This window comes from Brassica napus, chromosome A9, assembly GCF_020379485.1.
Source record: "Brassica napus cultivar Da-Ae chromosome A9, Da-Ae, whole genome shotgun sequence".
Taxonomy (NCBI): Eukaryota; Viridiplantae; Streptophyta; class Magnoliopsida; order Brassicales; family Brassicaceae; genus Brassica; species Brassica napus.
Window position 1 is genome coordinate 42898104 of NC_063442.1, and position 20442 is coordinate 42918545.

Below are 20442 nucleotides of genomic sequence, written 5' to 3' on the forward strand. Positions count from 1 at the left end.
TTTAAAACTCTTGGATCACCTAATATGAATCTAAATGGTATAAGTTTGATTTCCGTTTGGAGTGTTCTACTCTCCTAAATAAAAATGATTTAACATGGGTTGAGCTTTGTCATAGGAGATGTACGGATTTTGAATCAATAATCTTTTAATCATTCAAAAAAAAAGTTGTTGAAGGAAGAAACTACGACTCCTCGACGTTGGCAACTTCCCTAAACAGACCCATACATTATTAATAAAACTATGCACACAAGGGCCAGAACTGGCTGCTCCAAACGCAAACACACAAAAAAGTGGCTTAGCTAATCATGAGCCATATGATGATCCCACTCTACCAACAAGCCTTAGCATAATCTCTAAGAGCCAGAGAGCCTTTACCACGAAGGCAGTAAGAACGTCAACACTTACACTTGTAACAAGAATTAAAACAGTGTTTAAGTCAATAAGACAAACACAATGCATATCCAGACCATCCCAATGATCAGGAAATATGAAAAAAGAGAGAAATGGATTTTAATTTGAACTTCTGTCTATGGCTATTTGGCTTTAGTTACAGATACAGACTCAGAAATCATTGCACTGCTATACACACGAATCCTAAGCCAACCAATGAGTTTTTTATATAGATTCAAAGATTATCATCTTAATATTGACCATAACCAATGAATATAACAAAAGTTACAAAATAAATCCTGGAGCAATCTTGAAGTTCTTTTACTTTCATTGATTTAGTGAACAACAATGGGCATTTGGTCTAGTGGTATGATTCTCGCTTAGGGTGCGAGAGGTCCGGAGTTCAATTCTCCGAATGCCCCTTTTTTCGATTTTAATTTTAGCTCTAACTTCCTTCAAGCTTCTCCAGGCCCATTTCCACTATCCATAAAAAACCCAAATCATGAGATATTTGACGGCCTTGCAGAGCCAATCCTCTTTGTTTTTCGTTGACAAGTTCTCATTTCACTAACATAATAGACCAAACCTAGAACCAACAAATCGAACAAACCAAACCAAACAATTGTACTTTTACATTTTGCTCTCAAAATTAAAAATAAAAAATAAACCGGAGCAACTTTAGTAGACTAGAGACCAATTATCTGTGTTTTTTGTTGACAAGTTCTCTTTTCACCAACTTAGTACACCAAACCTAAAACCAACAAATCAAACAAACCAAACCAAACCAAACCAAACTTGTACGTTCTATATATTCCCTCAAAATCAAAATTAAAACTAAACCGGAACTTGAACCGGGTTATTACATCTGTTTAGTTCCGTCTCGCTCGCAACAAGTGTTCCTCTTTCATTTTCTTCTTTTCTTTCCGTCACAAAACTCCAAAAACAAACCATTTTCCATCTCTCAGGCCAAAAAAACCAGAGATTTGATCTCTCTGGCGATTCATCATCCTCTTCATCCACCACACGCCGTATAAGTTAAAGGATCGGTGGTGGTCTCTCGATGCCGCCGAACGGAGATCTAGACCGTCAGATCTCCCAGCTGATGGAGTGTAAACCGCTATCTGAGGCCGATGTGAAGACGCTCTGCGATCAAGCGAGGGCCATCCTCGTCGAGGAGTGGAACGTTCAGCCCGTGAAGTGTCCTGTCACCGTCTGCGGCGATATCCACGGACAGTTCTATGACCTTATCGAGCTCTTTCGAATCGGTGGGAATCCTCCGGATACTAACTACCTCTTCATGGGAGACTATGTAGGTCTGTCTTCTTTCTCCTATCTTTCATTTACTTTTTAGATCTATTGTTTTTGGTAGGTGAATTGCATAAAGTTAGTATCTTTTAATGTCTAAAGACTCTAAAGTGAGTTGCTTTGTGTGTTGTGTAATGGGAATGAACATTCTTTTTATTCTGTTTGGTGTCGTTAGAGAGAATTGAAGTACAGATTAGCGGTGAATCTTATGTAAAGTTAGCATCTTTAAATGTTTAAAGTGAGTTGCTTTGTGTGTTGTGTAATGGGAATGAACATGTTTTTGTCAGTTTGGTCTCTTTAGAAGGAGTTGAAGTACAGATTAAGGATTCTTGTTTGTGAATCTTATGTAAAGTTTGCATCTTTTAATGTCTAAAGGGAGCTGTTTGTGTGTTCTGTAATGAGAAAGAACATATTTTAAACAGTTTAGGGGAGTTAGAGGGAGTTGAAGAACAGATTGTGGATTCTATTTGATATTCATTTCATCACAATGATATTTGATTTTTTTTTTTCCATAATACCCTTTTTAGTGGTTATCTTTTGTCTTACCATTCAATTGCTTGCACTATTGCTTGTGGTGAGTAGGTTTGGTTATTATTATTGTGCTGTGTATTTATCATTTGGTTTTTAACAAATCAGTTTTTTTTATTTGCAGACCGTGGCTACTATTCAGTAGAAACAGTTTCTCTATTGGTGGCACTGAAAGTGCGATACAGGGATAGGATTACAATCTTGCGAGGGAATCACGAGAGTCGGCAGATTACTCAAGTGTAAGCTTACTTCTGACTAATACTAAAAAAGCATTATATCCTGTGTGATTCTTACTTTGCTTTGTCTGTTTCAGCTATGGGTTTTATGATGAATGTTTGAGGAAGTATGGAAATGCAAATGTCTGGAAGTTTTTCACGGACCTTTTCGATTATCTTCCTCTTACTGCTCTCATAGAGAGTCAGGTTTGAGCTCTTCTCTCCACTTTGATGTTTGTGACATATTTTTTACTTTTGACTTGATCACTTTTTTTTAATCAATTACAGGTTTTCTGCTTGCATGGAGGGCTTTCACCTTCTCTGGACACCCTTGATAATATCCGAAGCTTGGATCGTATACAAGAGGTATTACACCTTCTTCTTTCTGCTTGAGTCCTTAATTTGGATCAAGTTCACTTAAAATACAAATGCTTACTTTCAAACTAGTATTGTTTTTGTTTTCTGAAAGAGCAAAAGAAGATTTTATTGGTCATCTCTTTGACTCTTATGCATGGTGTGATGATCTGTAGGTTCCACATGAAGGACCAATGTGTGATTTATTATGGTCTGATCCCGATGATCGATGTGGGTGGGGAATATCTCCACGAGGTGCTGGTTATACATTTGGACAAGACATCGCAACTCAGTTTAATCACAACAATGGACTCAGTCTCATATCAAGAGCACATCAACTTGTCATGGAAGGCTTTAACTGGTGTCAGGTCTGTATGTTCATCTCAATTGGCCCGCCTCTCTTTTTCATAACTGTGGATTGAATCATTGAACTCTCTTCTGTAACAGGACAAAAATGTTGTGACGGTGTTTAGTGCACCAAACTATTGCTACCGGTGTGGAAACATGGCAGCTATTCTAGAGATAGGAGAGAACATGGACCAGAACTTCCTCCAGTTCGATCCAGCTCCTCGTCAAGTCGAACCAGATACTACCCGCAAGACCCCTGATTATTTTTTGTGATTTATTTGCATTTTTTTTTCTTTTGTTCCCAACCATTTATAATTTTTAAAAAATCTGTTTTATCTTGCTTATGAATAATCATTCTAGTGTCTCTTCATTTACATAGTACATAGTGGAATCAGGTCACCACTTTCATTTAAGATTCGTTAATAAATATAGCTTTGCTATTAACCAAATAAAAATTGTTGTGTTCATAATTACAAACAAAAACGCCTAAGCAGAGGTTTCTATTTATATTTTAATACCATCTAATATTGTGAACTGAAAAAAGTGTCAGCCTAAATATATAACACAGCTCATATATCCATTTTTTTGGTTTCCTTCTTTCATTTCTTCTTTGGTGCTTTGGGTCGTGACCTCATGCTAGCTCTCCTAGCCACGTCCCAAGCCTTCTGTGGCGCGTATATACCCAGCTGAGACGCAAAGAACGACTCATAACCAGGTGAATCAAAGGCAAAACCAGTGTGCTTTGATAATTCCCTAGGTAGTTGGGATATCGCATGGCTTCTCGCCTCCTCTGGTGAGAGCTCGTTCTTTATCTCCAGCTGATCCGCATTGTTACTATCCGGCTCGTGCCTGTGAATCTCTTGAACTATCTGATAATCATATGTGAAGAACCACCTCTCCACCCTGCATATTCCCAAATTTCTCAAATCAGTAAATCATTTGAGATACAAGTGTTAGATCCAAGTTTTACTTACCCTTGGTAGATGAAGTCTGCCAGAAGAGCAACAACAGGAACAAGCAGCAATGTGAAGTAGAAGTAAAATGTACTCATAAGAACATATATAACAAAGTAGACATTCTCCTGCAAAAGAATAAAAAAAATGAGATGCCAGAAGATGTAAAATACCAAGGGAGTGAAGTGAAGCTTACGTTTCTATCACGTGGCGTCATGATCCCACAGTAGACAAAAGCGAAAACGAGCCATGCCAAAATGCTTCCAAGAACTGTGATATGATGCCATCTGGTAATCGAGTTGCTCATCAAAAGAATCCGCAGGTTCACGGCTATGACCAGACAGGTGAAGACCATTGTGCTCACGTCCCAGAGACCGAACATTTTGCCTGATGAATTTTTGCCGTCAAAAGCTGAGGCAGTTACGAAGAGATAGCATACCAAAGATTGATACACAGCAGAAGAAGCCCAAACCGCCACAACTCTCCACTTGAAAAAGGAATTGCGTATGCCTTCTCTGTACAGCTCAGGGTATCTCTTTGAAAGGGATGCACTCACATCCTAGCAAACGCACAAGTCAAGTTCTGAATAATCGATCCAAAATATAAAGAGCTGTAAAGAAAACGTTGTTACCTTCTCAAACAGCCCAAGAACAATCACAGGAAGAGCTGTGAAGAAAACGTTGTATAATGACTGGAACCAATCATCATAGAACCTTTGACCAGAAAATCCAGTTCTAAATGTGAACCAAAACTGAGTCAAAGTGAAGGTAAGATTTTTGTAAAAGAAATACATGACAACCTGCCAAAACAAAACACCATTATTGTAACATCAAAATATTGTAAAAATAAGTTTGAGGTTGAGAGAGAGAGAGAGAAACCAACCTTGCAGATTCTAAGATATGACCACCGTCCATGGACAAGAAGCAAATCCGTAAGAAATCTAAACTGAGCGATGGCGAAATCACTAGCCATCACAGCTTGCATTCCTTCCATCCCACTTATTCCTACACCAACATGAGCTGCTTGAATCATGCTAACATCGTTAGCTCCATCACCGATGCTAAGTGTTATCTTTTTCGCCCCTTTTCTCACCAAGCTTGTAACCTAAAATTCAAATTAGTGTGTCAGTGATTAAGAATCAAAGTCGGCCATTTAAAGATTAATCAAAAACAAATAATCTAAAATTACCTGCGCTTTCTGTAATGGAGAAACACGACAGCAGACGACTGAAGTACAGTTCAAGCTCAAGCTGAGCAGAGTAATACGCAAAGTCGGGTCTAATGCATACATCAAACACTTCCCGTCGATAACGAGAGCCAGCTTTGGTCCAGTTACAGTATTCAGATACTGTTGAGCTTCTTCAAGGCTCTTCTTCAGCTCTTTCTGTACTTCTTCCTTAATAACACGCGCAATTTCAACTTGGTCTCCCTAGAGTTAGATATACTTCAACCATTAGGACTGTAGTGAATGATAATCATACAAACAAATGTAAAGGGCATCTGTATGACTTACCCTTTCTTCAGCTTCCCTGATTGCATCAGTTTCAGAACTGATAATGAACTGTTTCATATCATTGTTGATCAAGTTGCAAGCTGAAACATTAGAAGAATCAAGGAGCATAAAGTTTAATATGGAAGAAGGAAAAAGAAGTGGCAAAAGAAAGAGTTTCCAACACTTACCGTATGCAATATTAATTGCAGTTTCCATCTTGTCTCCTGTTAGCACCCAGATCTTAATCCCAGCTCTTGATAAGGTCTCTATGCAGTTAGGGACCCCTTCCTGAAGCTTGTCTTCTATTGCAGTTGATCCAATCAAGATAAGATCCTTCTCAATGAGTTCAGCAACCTCATCTAATTTCTTCTCACGATCTCGTAAAGCAGACTTGGCCTGGACGAATTTTTCATTCCAACTATCATAGGCTTCAGGATTTAAATCTTTATACGCCAGGCACAGGGTACGAAGCCCAGACGATCCAAAGTGTTCCAAGTGCTCCCTTGTTACTTTTCTAACATCATCCATAGCGTCAGCCAATCTCTCGAAGATTACAGTATCTGCACCCTGTAGACATTATAACCAAGCAATGGTCAAATTTGATTATCAAAGAACACAGAGTCATCCAACTACCTAGAAAACCGTTTACCTTACAGTAGAGTACGAGTCTCCCATCTGAAAAACGACACACAACAGACTGGCGCTTCCTTGTGCTGTTAATGCATGGTGTAATGTTTCATTAGTATGCTTAACATGGAAAAGAGATAACAAACTAACTCTCTGAAAGCCTTATACACCTGTTGAACTCGAGAACATTAAGAATATCATAAGACATATCTTGGATCTTTCCCATCTCCTCCGTATGAGACTCGCGAACATACACCGTAGTTGGAGTACGCCTGAAAATAAATGAAAGTTGTCACGAAGAAAATCACAGAGAATTGAGAAAAAAAAGCACCTCAGCCCAGAGTGGAAGCAATATATAAATAGCTAACTAATTAAAATGTTCTTGTCAGATTGCTTGAATCTTCAACTTGTGTATTGTAAATGAGAATAACCTGTAAAAGAAGAATCCAAAATTCTTAGCGGCTGTAACTAGAGCAGCTTCATCTGGAGATGCAGCTTGATAAAAGATCTTCTCCGGGGACTCATCACCTTCAGGGAGGACTGTATGGCATATAGCCAGGCATCTGAAAAATTCCTACAGAGATGATAATACAAAACATTTAAGTTAGAGTCATGCGCATGTTCAATAACAGAGAGAAGAAATATGAAGCCCCAAGGTAAACTAAATTATGTAAATCGAAGTGTTTTCTTAAGGATATTATGTAGACTTTTCAAAGTCAAGGCTCCAAGAACAGAGGCCTAAGCTCAAGTATTGGTCAAAGCCAAAATACCGACTTAAAGAAACGTTTTATGAGAAGATTTAATAAATTAAACTCCGAATCAATGAAAAAACTATCAAAAGGGATATCATCCATTGTCCTGGACTCTGGTCACAGGAGAAGGGAACTCAAGACTAAATATAATTTCCATAGCATTACCAGAACGTACGCATAGACGTTAGTGAAATTATAAAACATTTAAAAAGGAAATAACACCTAGATGATATCATAAAAAGCGGATATCTCAATTCTCTTTCAAGCTTCACACATGGAAAACAGAAAACTTATTTCTAAACTAGTCAAATAACACATCACTAGGTATTACGATTCTTGAACAGATTGCGAGTAAAATCTAAAGGAAATGAAAGACACCTTGCAAAGGTCGGGATTGGGTTCGTTTCTCCAACCTCCTCGCATAAGCCTTGGATCATCGAAGTTAAATCCCTTTTCTCTTATAGCATTAGCCGACCTTTGTTCCTGAGAAAATCATGGCGTAAGACAATAGGATCAAATGCTCCACTATGCGTGACACAACACAACATCCTCACACGAGGAGAAATTATACCTCTTGAATCTTTAAGCCATCACGCTGAGCAATTCCTCTTTCTATCTCAGTAATGCCACATCCATAACTTATTCCTCCAATTGAACATTTAAAAAACTCCATCAAGTTTCTTGTCAGAGTTCCGGTTTTATCAGAAAAGATGTATTCAACCTGGAAGATGCCAATAATAAATAGTACACGCAACTCTTTCAACAAAACCGTTGATATCAAACATATGGCAATTGGTGAGTGGATTAGTAGCTTACCTGTCCAAGCTCCTCGTTTAGATTCGAAGTCCTGGCGGAGGCAGGAGTATCTGTCTCAGCATGATACATGTGAAGGTCTCGGTTGATAAACTGAGTTGACTGAATAAACTTGATCATCTGTGTTCCATTTGCAGAGGAAAAAAAGGAAGCATTCAAAATGTTTATACCGCAAACAACTGAAATTAAAAGAACATTTTTGGAAAGACCTACCTCGATGGAAACATATAAGGAGATCGGTATAATCGTAGAGAAAAGAGTGATCAGAGTGAAAAAGGTGAAGAATGCTATCTGTGGCACCAAAGTTACTATAAGCACCAGCAATCTATATTCTAAAGAAAACCAACTCAATTATGCAAGATTATTACCGTCATTCGGTTACGGTATTCCCAATCTAGTTTATGCAGACCCAAATATTCATGGTCACGATCCGTCACAATTGCACTGCAAAATTTAATAGATTATTATAAATCAACATAGTTTTCGATAAACCACAAGATTGGTTAGGAGCTATACCAGCCAGTAGCTCCAATGAGGCACATCATGAAAAGAACACAAAAGATAGTAATAATGAGTTTGTCGAGTTTCTTTTCCAGTGTACTTCTTTTGGAGGGAATATTCATGGCATTCATCATCACCTGCATGCATTGCATTCACCACCATGTAGATCAGATTATATACATAGAAAAAATACATGGAGAAACATGAGAATGTCACTAAGAGGACAATCCTGAATGCTTGCATACCAATAAATTTCTCAAAACTAGTTTTATCAAACAAGCTTCACGGCAGCTTACCTTAGTCTCATGACCAGTGAAAATCACAGCCCCAACAATGTATTCTGTGTTCCTAAGACTGCATCCCTGAAAATTGGAATTCAGAAGAATTACATAAACCCAAAAAAAAATATAAGGTCTCACATAATGAAATCCTGTAAGGCAGACAAGGAACACACAGCTAAAAGTAGAAACAGTCGATCATACACGCAATAAAAGCTGGTCCGGAGAGAGAGGTAAAGTCTGCTTTTCTACTATAAGATTCCCAGTGAAAGTGTACAGGGAATTATTAGGCTGCTCGCACTGAATCTCACCTGCATGGTAAAAGAGAGAAACATTAGATAAAATTGATAATAAGAACGCTATTACGCTAACAAACAATGGCCTTAGATAAAATGGATGAGAGACGATAAGCACAGATTCAGCTAAGGAAATCTCCGCAAGATAATAATCAACTCCAAAGGCTAACCTTTAAATTCAGAAGCTTTCTCTGATGTCAAGTAATCCCATGTCCTTTCAAGGGCTTTTCTAATTTTTAAATTTGTTTCCCCATCTAAGTTTGCAGTCTGCACTCACAAAAGGTATGCACAACAACAAGACTAGAGTTAAGAATGTATATTCACAGATAAAGTCAATATACATAGCCAAAATAGACAAGCACCTCTACATAGCAGATACCATCAGGATTTGTGCTGGACAGGAAAAGAATATCAGCTGGAAAAAATCCATCTTTATTTATCTGCATATATCAACAAAGAATATTATAGATTTGAAGTTTAAAGATAGTTACAAGTTCTGGATCCCTCCACAAACGCCACTGAGTTAACTGAGATCTACTGTGATAGCTATAATTCGGGTAAAGTAATCAAATAAACAAGTGTATTAATAATTTCTTGAGTTTTCAGTACAACCTTGTCCAATAACATAGTAAGCCATGACCTCTGTTAGAAAATATACCTTGATAATATCTCCGACCTGCACCTTTCGCCAGGGAATAGGCACCCATTGCTGATCTTGCAGAACCTCCACTGTACTATTATTTATCGACATATCATTTTGAAAGCGTTTCTGCAAGAGATTATTTGTAAAGGATTTAGAAGTTGAAAAGCAGATGTGTCCTGACACTCTTAAGCATTAATTGAAGAACTCTATTTTACCACACAGAGAGATAATAATTTCTATAATCTTAAATCAAGAAGAAGCAGAAGTCAGGCAAGCCCTCACCCAGTCTTCAAAAGCCTCTTTAATGAGAGAGACGAGGAGCACCATCGACAGAGGAGCCACATTAGTAATTGGATTTACAGGGCTGCAGGAAAAAAAACAGTTTATCTAGTTACATTTGTACTTTACTGATTGCACAAAATAGAAGACAATGATGATTTTCTAGTACATAAAAACACGATAGCAAACTTGTCAAGGCATGCCTAATGATCAGCTAAAACATAAAGGAGGCTCAGTAACAAATTCATAAAACCGGCAAAAAAATGACTTCATCCACATAAACCTCATGGGAATACAAACACATGTTTTGGTTGCTTTATGGCCAAGTGTTACCAGATAATCAAACAAGCACAAGTCGGTAGTAAAAATGAGTCAATTGCGATGGAGTTGAACGTACCTTATTGGTGTCATTGACAGACATGAGATTCCAAGAAAGTAGATATTCGCTATGCGCCTAAACTGTCAGAAAGCAAGTTTACTTCTCACATCAGCCAAAAAAACGTCAAAGACCAGAAAAAAAAATGCAATTTAATGATCCAAAATATCTAATTTTTTCATTCTCCTCAAAACCTAATGGCGCATCAAAATATATCACAAACATAGTCAAAGTCAATAGGCTCCTTTACAAGGATTCTGTAGTTTGAAAGCCAGGACACTAACTTAATCATTTTTTTTAATTAAAAAATCATTAATCTAATCTTAAGTCAATTAACAAAAGAAAAAAAAAAACAACAAAAGAGAGAAAAAAAAACACTTACTTGCTCAAAGAGACCTTTGGGGAGAAAGGTGAAAACATTATACTTCGTTGTAGAAATTGAATTACCCTGCCACATTCGTTAAAAGCAAAAAAAAACATAAATTGACTGAAACACAATAAAAAAACAAATTTTCAAAACTCAAACGGCGTCGTTACCTTGAAACGGACGGGGAGATTAGCATCACGATCATTGCAGAAGACGGTACGGTAAGTTGGAGCCTGAGGCTGTATACGTCCAAGCGTGACGGTTCTAGAGGGCGCACGAAGGAGAGACGGTGACGACGACTCAACGCTTAATCCACCTCCCGAGCTAGCCATGTCGATTCAATCGGAAGCTTCCGCTAATTTCCCTCCAATTTTTTTACCCTCGGAGCGCAAGATCCGGTAGAAACTGAGAGGACCATCTCTCTTTTTTTCTTTTCTTTTATTTTCCCTTTTTCTCTTTATTATGCTTTTTTTTTTTTACTTTTCTGTGGTTATTATTCTCTCATCTAATAAAAATAGAGCACGTCACATCTTCTTATTAATGTTTTCGAAATCACCCAATCGTATAAGAGATTTTTATTTTAATACATGTTAAGAATCGTATAAGAGATTTTTATTTACAAAATCTTTTTCTGTGGTTATTATTCTCTCATCTTTGATTTCTTTCCTTATCGACCTATAACATTTTGAGTCCGTTTTTAATAAAATAGTGTTTCATTAATTGTATGGGCGTATGGAATCGTATAAGAGATGGCGATATGTATCTCAATCCAGACCACTTGAAAAAGATTTGTATCAACCAACCCGTTCATTTTACAAAGATTACAACATAACATATAACGCATGTGAAAGCTCAAAAAATATTATCAACATGTTCTGGAGTGAGTCGACCTCCCTTTTACGTCTTATAATGATGGGTAATCTAAACAGTTTTATCATTATAAAAAGAAGATAATTGTTCGATGTCATGACTCATACTCAGAAATCACAAACATGGAGCAACATCAATATTGTTGATCAAAAAAAAAGAAGAAAAAAGGAGCAACATCAATATTATAGTATTAATAGCCCATTTTGGATTAGGCCCATATATAACAAAGTAACTTCTCCGACAAGAATGTGTTATTAGGTTTGAGAATTCGGACGACCTGATTTTCTCTTACACAAATGAGAGTTTTCTCAAGTTGTCAGAATTCAAATCGCAGCTTCGGTGAATGATCGGAGAAGTGCGAGATATGAAGAAGAGGGATGTTTATATTATCTATATGAATTTGAGTATTTCGCTCCACAGTTCTCTTCTTCTTAGTCCACTTATAATCTTATGTCTTTCTTTTGATCTCATCAGATGCTTTTTGCTCGTTTCCATCAAAATAATTTTTTTTTTGAAAAAAAAAAACTATTTTGATGCAAACGAGTTAAAAGTAGAAAGATTAAGTCTTTTCAGAGAAGTGTCTCCATGTATTTTCGGGATAACTTTTTTGCTATGTTGAGTTCTTGCATCTAAACTAATGTTACATTGTATATGTTTATCAGACGTTGAGTTTGGTCCAATATTAAATAAGAGATTGAATTAGCTTTTAAGTCCTCTATTGGCTGCGTGGAAATTATTGACCACATATGTGCATATATATATATATCAATCAGTAAAGCTTGGAGAGAGTTAGTTTTGTGAGGACTCGGTCATATAAACGACAAGAACATGAGTTTTCTACTTTCACACGCAGTGAATTAGACGTACACAAAAAGTAATTTTTTATCTTTACATTTTCATGGAGATTGAAAATGTAATACACATGTCCCTCAATTTTTATTGAAAATGAACCAAAAACGTTGAAATTTGATTTCTAAAATGAATACGCGTTAGTCAAAAATAAACGAACAGCTTGTAACCTAGGTCTAGTAGTTTAGATAGTGAAGTTGGTGAAATTGGTGGCTCTTGTTAGGAAAGTTGTTATGTTTCCACTTCTTTAATTTAACGCTCCATATCTTCTCTTCTACGTATTAAACCCATTTTTTCTTTCTTTTTAAGCTAGTTAAATTGCTTTGCTCAATTATATACAACTAGAAGTAGCTAGTTATATTTATATACAATCACTGCGTTCATAAGTTTCAATCGTTGGATTCATCAACTCAATTTACAGTCAAAACGCAGTGATTGCTGAAGGAAGGACGATGAGCTGGGTAGAACGTTCTTTAATGCATATCGAACGTTTTAAATGTTACGAAGCAACATACAACAAAGGAAAACCACAACTCTCACTACAAAGAACTTAGTGATATTGCTACATACGTTTTGCCACGTTAACTTTTGTTATGTGCTACATTCAATCAGCAGAATTTGCAGCAAACATCATTATCAATAATTTATATTTATATCTCCTTTAACTATTAGTATTCAGATGGTGGGACACATAAATATAAACTTGTGATAAGCAAGAGAAAGCTCTTCACAATATGGTCCCTCGTCTCTATGATGCTCGAGACTGACACGTTGTGCATAATTATTTGCTCGTGACTTTTCATATAGCAAAATATCCTTTTAGTCTAAGCTCGCATTTATGTGAATAATATTAAACACATTATACATACGGTTAAGATTGTTTGACGCCAAAAAAATTAACACTAGTAGACTAGTATTTATCCAACTTCAAAGTATATCTAATGTAAACATTAGTCAACAAAATAGAAAATAAGGCATAAGAGTTATGCTTAATTGCTTATGAACATTTATTCGTCTATATATATTTTTATTCTAAATAATCCAAAGATTGTATTTAGAAGTCTCCAAGTCGTGTATTGAACATTAAAGTGTCAGTTCTGAACTAATCGAAATGACAGCGAGATTATGCCAACAACAACCACATGTGTGTTGTTTGTTACCATATATATATATCTACTGTTCCTTTGTTTTTATTACCACAACGCAACAATCCAATTACATTGCAAATCATTGTTGATCAATAAAGCGAAAAATTGATTGAATATGTATAAAGAATTTATTTCAGTCGACATAAAAGAAAGAAAAAGAAACAAGAATATGTTTCTTTCATTACACAATGGACATACTTATGTTTCAAGATTCCATATCATTTGTATGGTTGTTATAAGTTGAATAAATATACGGTGGAGAAACGGGAAAATCTGAAAATTTATAGATATATTTATAATTTAATTATACTGCCACTTGTTTAACATATATTGGAGAAAATATATATATAAAAAGAAAATATGTAAATGGAGTCATGAGGGTTCATGAAGATGAGATTGTAACTTTGTAAGATTGTAAAGTCAAATGAATTAAGGTGGACCAACCAACCATCTTTTTATTATGCAAATTTCTTAATATTCTACTTCCAAATTCAAACTTATAACTAATACTAAAATATAAAGTTTTATAACCCAATATGAAACCACATAACTTTATGATTTTTTCTTCATATTACTAAACCACATGTATATTACCGAATTTTAAATTTTTTTGTCAACACTACTATCAATTTTGGGTAATCTAAGTCTAATATGTTGAGAATTTATTCCAAACATAACATTGTGTATGAAGCTGTTTTTTACCAATACATATTGTTAGATAGGAAATTAAGAAGTAATATTTTATTGTATTCGATTTCATGCTTATACGCTTTTTAGATAATTCAATATTTTACTAATTTTACTACAAAGAAAAGATGAAACTGCACTAAATTTACCTTTTACCTTTTCAATATTTTACTCTTCTCCATTTATGTTTCTCTTCTCTTCGTAATGAGAAAATTTCAACCTTTATATGAAACCATGAATCTGCATAAATAAAATAGAACTATAATAAATATAAGTGTACATAAAATTGGGTGTTATTCAATAAATCAAAACTTTAATTGGTTTATAATGAATATAAGCCCTTATATAATTCTAGTCTTGTTAACAAATATTTTAAGATTTGTTTAGTATTATTCAATTTATTAAGTTTTAAATTCATGATTAAATGCTATGTGAAACTTATGGTTAATATCATTTCAAGATAATTTAATAGGAAATTCAAATTAAAATGTAAATCAACTCACTTTTACCTTTAAATGACATTTTACAATTTTTTGCAAGTTTTCACTAGATTTCTTAACTTCAATTATCAAAAGAAAAACCACACCGAATTGGAATGTCATCATTCATAGATATATCAATATTAATAACAAAATTAATAAATCAATTCATACGACGAAGGTTGTGGACCAGACCAGTCCGGTCCTACCAACTTAATAAGATCCAGTTTACTTCAATGGTAAACATGAAAAAGAAAGAAACATAGACAATTTTACAAAAAATCAAACTACTTGATACGCTTTTATATAATTGGTTGATAATGATAAATGAATATAAGGTCTTATATAATTCTAGTTTTATTAATAAATCATTAATTTTTTTTAAAAAACATTTAGTACTATTCAATTCATTAACTTATGAATTCTATTATTTGTTAGTGTGATTAAATGCTATGTGATACTCATGGTTAAGATCATTTCAAGAGAATTTAATAGAAAGTACTAAGAAAAGTGTAAATCAAATCATTTTTAGCTTTAAAATGATATTTTACAATCTTCTGCAAGTTTTCACTAGATTTCTTAATTTCAATTACCAAAATAAAAATCAGACTGAATTGGAATGTCATAATTCATAGATAGATCAGTATTGATAACAAATTAATAAATTTGAAGGTTGTGGACCGGACCAGACCAGTCCGATCCTACCAATTTAATAAGATTCGATTTAAAAAACCGGTTTACTTCAATGGTTGACATGAAAAATAAAGAAAAATAGATATTTACAAAAAGAAATAAGAAAACTAGTTGACACGTTGATGTTTTCCCCATTTTATTGACTTTTAGAATGTCCAAAAACCAAACAAAAGACTTCTGTTTTGTTTGTTCTTTGTAATCAAAAAAAAAAAAACATTTTCTTCTTCATCAAATAATTTGTCTCTTTCTCCAAATCTACCTCAAAGCAAGTACCTTCTCCCTCTCAATTTTGTGGGTTTTTCATTTATAGTGGGATTCGACGTTGACAGATTCTACATAAAAGACATTGATCATACAGACAGAGAGATGGAAGATTGTTAGCTAATTGTAATCTATAGAGAGAGATGGGAGGTTGCGTGTCTACACCGAAGAGCTGTGTTGGATCGAAGATGAGGTCTAAGCGAAGGAAGAGTCGTAAAAGACGAAAGCTTCAAAGGAAAAGAGCAGCCGCCGGATCATTTGACAATCTCGATCATCCTCCCAACAACTTGCCCACTCCCAGTTTCAGAGGTCTTGATTCTTTGTCTTGATCATGATTTGTTTTTTTTTTTTGTGTTGTTTGGTGGATTTGTCTTCAAAGGTTTCGTCTTTACGTTGAGGTGCTTGGTTTGGATTCGTGGGTTTTTTCTCTAATGCTTCATTGATTGTAGAATCTATTATCTGAATCTGTTGGATTAGATTCTGATTATGGATTTTAATTAATAAAGTTAAAAATCTTTGTTTATTGATCACTGTGAAGCTTTTAATGACATTTGGTGGCTAATCAAGCTAATCTGTCCTGTGATCTTAATAATTTGATTGATGTTGAAGATTAGTAACGTGTTCTGTCTAATGAACATATTGTTTGGTCAACAGTAAGTGGAGAAGAAGCATGGTTTGAGTCCAATGCAGCCTTTGAAACAGATTGTGATGATGATTTCCATAGCGTCACTGAAGGTATATATTTATATTCTATGCATCTCCTTTTAGCCATCTTCATTTCTCAGCTTTTCTCTATTTTCATTTTTTCAGATAGCTTGTCTTTAAACGGAGGTGAGCGTGCATCAGTCTCCAGTACTATAACCACATCATCAACAGGAGACTCTGACTCAAACGAATCCATGTCCCAGTCGAAATCTGACACAAACCAGCCTGATTCCATTGATTCATCATCTGCAGACGAAGGAGGACACTTGCCTAATAACTGTTTGCCTTGTCTGACTCCAATAAGTGTTGTTCCTTGTGTTGAAAAAGGAAGGTCTCTTAGCTCTAGCCCTCCAAGCTCCAGGAAAAAAGCGTCTCTTAAACTATCTTATAAATGGAGAGAAGGTCATGCTTCAGGAGCCTTGTGTAAGTACTCCCACTTGATTCCTTGGATTAACATCTTGATCACATATCATTAACTTACTTGTTGTCTCCAAACTTGTTTCAGTTCTTTCTAAACTACAGTTGAAGAGACCAGTAGCTGGTTCTCAGGTCCCTTTCTGTCCAGTCGACAAGAAAATGCTAGACTGTTGGACAACCATCGAGCCAAATAGCTTCCGCGTTCGTGGCAAAACATATCTAAGGTGAACCATTACTTATGATTTCTAGCTTAACCATCTTAAACAAGCAGCTTAACCTTTTGACTTTTTTTGGTAAAGGGACAAGAAGAAAGAGTTTGCAGCTAGCCAAGCTGCTTATAACCCTTTTGGTGTCGATGTTTTCTTATCAGAACGTAAAATAAACCATATCGCACAATACGTCAAGCTTCCCGTAACTACCGCATCCGCAAAACTCCCATCTCTCCTTGTTGTTAATGTTCAGGTACGTTCTCGTTCTGCTAATTACTCTGTTTTGTTACTCTGTTTCTGGAACTTCTAGTGATTGTTTTCCTCGTGGTGATAAGCAGATTCCATTGTATCCAACTACGATCTTCCAAGGCGAAACTGATGGAGAAGGAATGAATATTGTTTTGTACTTCAAACTTTCGGATAATTATTCAAAGGAGCTTCCGCTTCATTTTCAAGAAAGCATTCAGGTATGTGATAATCAAATGCTTTGACTCTGTGTAATGCTCTTTGTATTGAGTCAAAGTTTATTGGCACAGAGATTAATAGATGATGAGGTTGAGAAAGTTAAAAGCTTCCCTATGGATACAACCGCGCCTTTCAGAGAACGGCTGAAGATATTGGGACGTGTTGCCAACGTGGATGATCTGCATTTGAGTGGTCCAGAGAAGAAGCTGATGCAGGCTTACAACGAGAAGCCTGTTCTTTCGCGTCCGCAGCACGAGTTCTACTCGGTGAGACCAAACTCTTTAATCATTCCTCTTGATGCTTAGTAACTAATGGACTTAAAAAAAATTTTGAATTCTTTGTAGGGTGAAAGTTACTTTGAGATTGATATTGATATGCATAGATTCAGTTATATATCCCGGAAAGGGTTTGAAACATTCATAGACAGACTCAAGATCTGCGTTCTTGATGTTGGCCTCACAATTCAGGTAATTTTTTTGTTACAAAAAAAAAATTGTTATGGATGTATAAAATTGCTTATGTTGAGGATTTGCATGTATGAACAGGGTAACAAACCAGAGGAGCTACCAGAGCAGATTCTGTGTTGTGTCAGGCTAAATGGGATTGACTTCATGAACTATCATCAATTAACTCAAGAAGTATAACATTTTTTTTCTCCTTCTTTGTTTAGCTTACAAACTACATACAATTCTAAACGCATCCCTTTAGAACACTCCAAGAACACAAAAAAAGGGTGATGATTTTAAAGTGAATATATAAAATTTTATGAGTCTTTTACTGAGTAAATGTCATCACCACGTAAGAGAATCTGTTGTTGACCAGTGTGATCAGCTGATCAAAACCATTGTTGTAGTATTGAGACAAGACTAATGCAATCATTAAACAAAGCATTAAAAACAACTTATTGACGTCGCTATCCCCTCTGTTTCCTCTGCTAAATCCTAGCACCAGTAATTGACCTACGTAGAATTTGCATAGCCATGCAAAAAGCCTGTTGTCGCCACTTGAGTTACGTCAGGGATATTGTTACTTGGATCCCAAGAAACAGAGCTACGGTTAAACGTTCCACGCAGTTGATGATAAAAGGAAACGTATTTCCACTCCTTAAACGCGTCGATCTACAAGCAAAAAGAGCATTTAATAACCAAAATAGACATAAGAAAATCAATGGGAAAAATAACAGAGACAAAACCTCTAGAGCTTTCTGTGTGTGTCCTTGTTTTTCGAGGAGTTTTATCCAGCGGTTTAGATCTGCTTTGGTGATGCAAAACCCTTGGTCCTCCATCTCTCTCAAAAGGTGGTCACAACAGGTTTCAGAGGATTTGAGCTTGGAAAAAAGATTTCTCTTCTGAGCAGGAGTAGTAGGAGTAGAATTCTTAGCCCATTGAGGATCATCAACTTTAGGGAACTTGAGAACATGTGTTCTTGCCCCCGAAGTCTGACTCTCTTCTTTAACCCGGAACCAATACAAGAGCTTCAAGTAAGCAGGGCGGTTTTTGGCTTCAGCGTCCATCTCATCGAAATTTGGCTCTACTTTGTCAAAGTAGGCTAAAGCCGCTTCTGCTCCTTTAAGCTCGCCCAGAAGATCCACAAAAAGCTCAAGTTGGGAGGGAGAAAACACCATCTTCTTTTTATCCATCCACCTAAAGATCTACACACACGTAAAACATTTTCAAACAACTTAAAATCCAAAACAAGAAAATAATAACAATAATTCAATTGTTTTTTTTTTTTTTTTTTTTTTAACAATAATTCAATTGTTGCATCAGACATATATATATATACCTCGAGAGAGTTTTCAGGCCTGTTGTTCCTCTTATCAATACGTTTCGCCCATCTGACAAGATCCGTCTGAGTGACGTAAACGCCCTTCTTCTCTTCCTCCTTTAAGATGAGATCAATTGTCTCAACCGTAAGTGACTTCAGCTTCTGGAATACCTTCATCTTCCCCACCTTCTCTGCCTTGATAGGATCAGAGTTCTCGACGCTAGATGAAAACGTTGTACAAGCCATCTTCCAGCCAGAGGGCAGCGGAGTTGCGACCTTCTTCCAGAGGCGAAGAGAAGCCATGAGATTGCGGCAGAAATGATTGGTACCTAATTTCACTACCCCTAATTCTCTCACAACTCTCAATGTGGCCAGGCCCGATTGATAAAATGTAAAATTACATTAATACAATATAATTTTATCAATCATGCAATATAATCAAATACAAGATGGTTTTAACAAATACCTTCCTTAACTCATTTATATTAAAGTTTCTTATAGAAACAAAATTTACATTTTACCAATGTGAAACATGCTAAATGATGTATTACTTCGTTCAGTTTAAATTTGTTAAAAATAAACTAAAAAATGTGAGACACTGAATAAAATAAATTATTATATTTTGATATTAAATAGTTATATTTATAAAAGAAATTAATTTGATCATTGAATATTAGAACATAAATACAATTTATTAACATATGTTGTTGCATAAAACAAAAATACATATTAAATTTACAATAATCACTTTATTAAAAAAAATATTCAGTTTTATTGTCTTAAGATGAGTTCTATTGTCTGACAAGATCGGCCTGAGTGACCTAAACACCCTTTTTCTCTTCTTCCCTTAAGATGAGTTCTATTGTCTCAATCATAAGAGACTTCAGTTTCTGAAATACCTTCATCTTTCCTGTAAAGCTCTCGACGCCAGATAAAAACGGTGCAGTTACAGTTGTACAAGCCATCTAATTTTATTTTTTTTTGACTGAAGAGAAGCCATCTTCTTCCGGCCAGAAGACAGCGGATCAGCGACCATTCTTCCAGAGTTCCAGAGATGATTGTGAAGAGAAGCCATGTGAATGCGGCAGAAATTGTTGTACCTAGTTTTCACTACCCCTAATTCTCTAATAAATCTCACAACTCTCAATGTGGTCCGGCCCGGCTGTCTAAAATATTATTTTTTTACGCCATAAATAAATTATCTAAAACGGTTTAGGTAAACCAAACTGGCGATAAAAGAAATAAACAGTTTTGTCAAAAGTACCTAATTGTACTAAAATAAATTATCTGAGTACTGCATGCCAGTTTGTTGGTTTTTAAGATTTTACACGTGAAATAAGCTTTGATAAAGAAGATATTTATTGTTGCAACCCTAC

General features: G+C 35.6%; 4 protein-coding genes and 1 non-coding gene across 5 annotated transcripts; 3 read left to right on the plus strand and 2 right to left on the minus strand.

The window, feature by feature from the left end:
* The first annotated feature begins 740 nt into the window (after positions 1-740).
* TRNAP-AGG lies at positions 741-812 on the plus strand. Its single transcript has one exon. It is a non-coding gene; the product is annotated as a tRNA-Pro (tRNA).
* A 469-nt stretch (positions 813-1281) lies between these two features.
* On the plus strand, positions 1282-3548 carry LOC106420126 (serine/threonine-protein phosphatase PP2A-2 catalytic subunit-like). Its single transcript, XM_013860966.3, has 6 exons — positions 1282-1703; positions 2348-2462; positions 2537-2645; positions 2727-2804; positions 2969-3160; positions 3240-3548. The coding sequence occupies exons 1-6, from the start codon at positions 1451-1453 to the stop codon at positions 3411-3413; spliced, it is 921 nt and encodes a 306-aa protein (XP_013716420.1). The 5' UTR covers positions 1282-1450; the 3' UTR covers positions 3414-3548.
* Positions 3549-3555: 7 nt separating this feature from the next.
* LOC106420125 (phospholipid-transporting ATPase 3) lies at positions 3556-10987 on the minus strand. The gene is made up of 26 exons (XM_013860965.3): positions 10687-10987; positions 10532-10597; positions 10171-10232; positions 9777-9858; positions 9510-9620; positions 9214-9291; positions 9022-9118; positions 8760-8866; positions 8574-8639; positions 8293-8414; positions 8145-8220; positions 7990-8067; positions 7780-7896; positions 7535-7684; positions 7342-7446; positions 6643-6785; positions 6382-6483; positions 6234-6297; positions 5773-6151; positions 5606-5685; positions 5282-5521; positions 4976-5197; positions 4725-4892; positions 4290-4652; positions 4115-4221; positions 3556-4043 (listed from the first exon to the last, which is right to left on the minus strand). Exons 1-26 carry the CDS (start codon positions 10846-10848, stop codon positions 3740-3742), a joined length of 3651 nt encoding a protein of 1216 aa, XP_013716419.1. The 5' UTR covers positions 10849-10987; the 3' UTR covers positions 3556-3739.
* Positions 10988-15400: 4413 nt separating this feature from the next.
* BNAA09G48200D lies at positions 15401-18071 on the plus strand. Its single transcript, XM_013860680.3, has 9 exons — positions 15401-15812; positions 16158-16238; positions 16314-16631; positions 16714-16849; positions 16925-17087; positions 17173-17301; positions 17371-17565; positions 17644-17766; positions 17845-18071. Exons 1-9 carry the CDS (start codon positions 15647-15649, stop codon positions 17941-17943), a joined length of 1410 nt encoding a protein of 469 aa, XP_013716134.1. The 5' UTR covers positions 15401-15646; the 3' UTR covers positions 17944-18071.
* Positions 18072-18258: 187 nt separating this feature from the next.
* LOC111200426 lies at positions 18259-18978 on the minus strand. The gene is made up of 2 exons (XM_022691560.2): positions 18492-18978; positions 18259-18417 (listed from the first exon to the last, which is right to left on the minus strand). The coding sequence occupies exons 1-2, from the start codon at positions 18936-18938 to the stop codon at positions 18259-18261; spliced, it is 606 nt and encodes a 201-aa protein (XP_022547281.1). The 5' UTR covers positions 18939-18978.
* Between the last annotated feature and the right edge of the window lie 1464 nt (positions 18979-20442).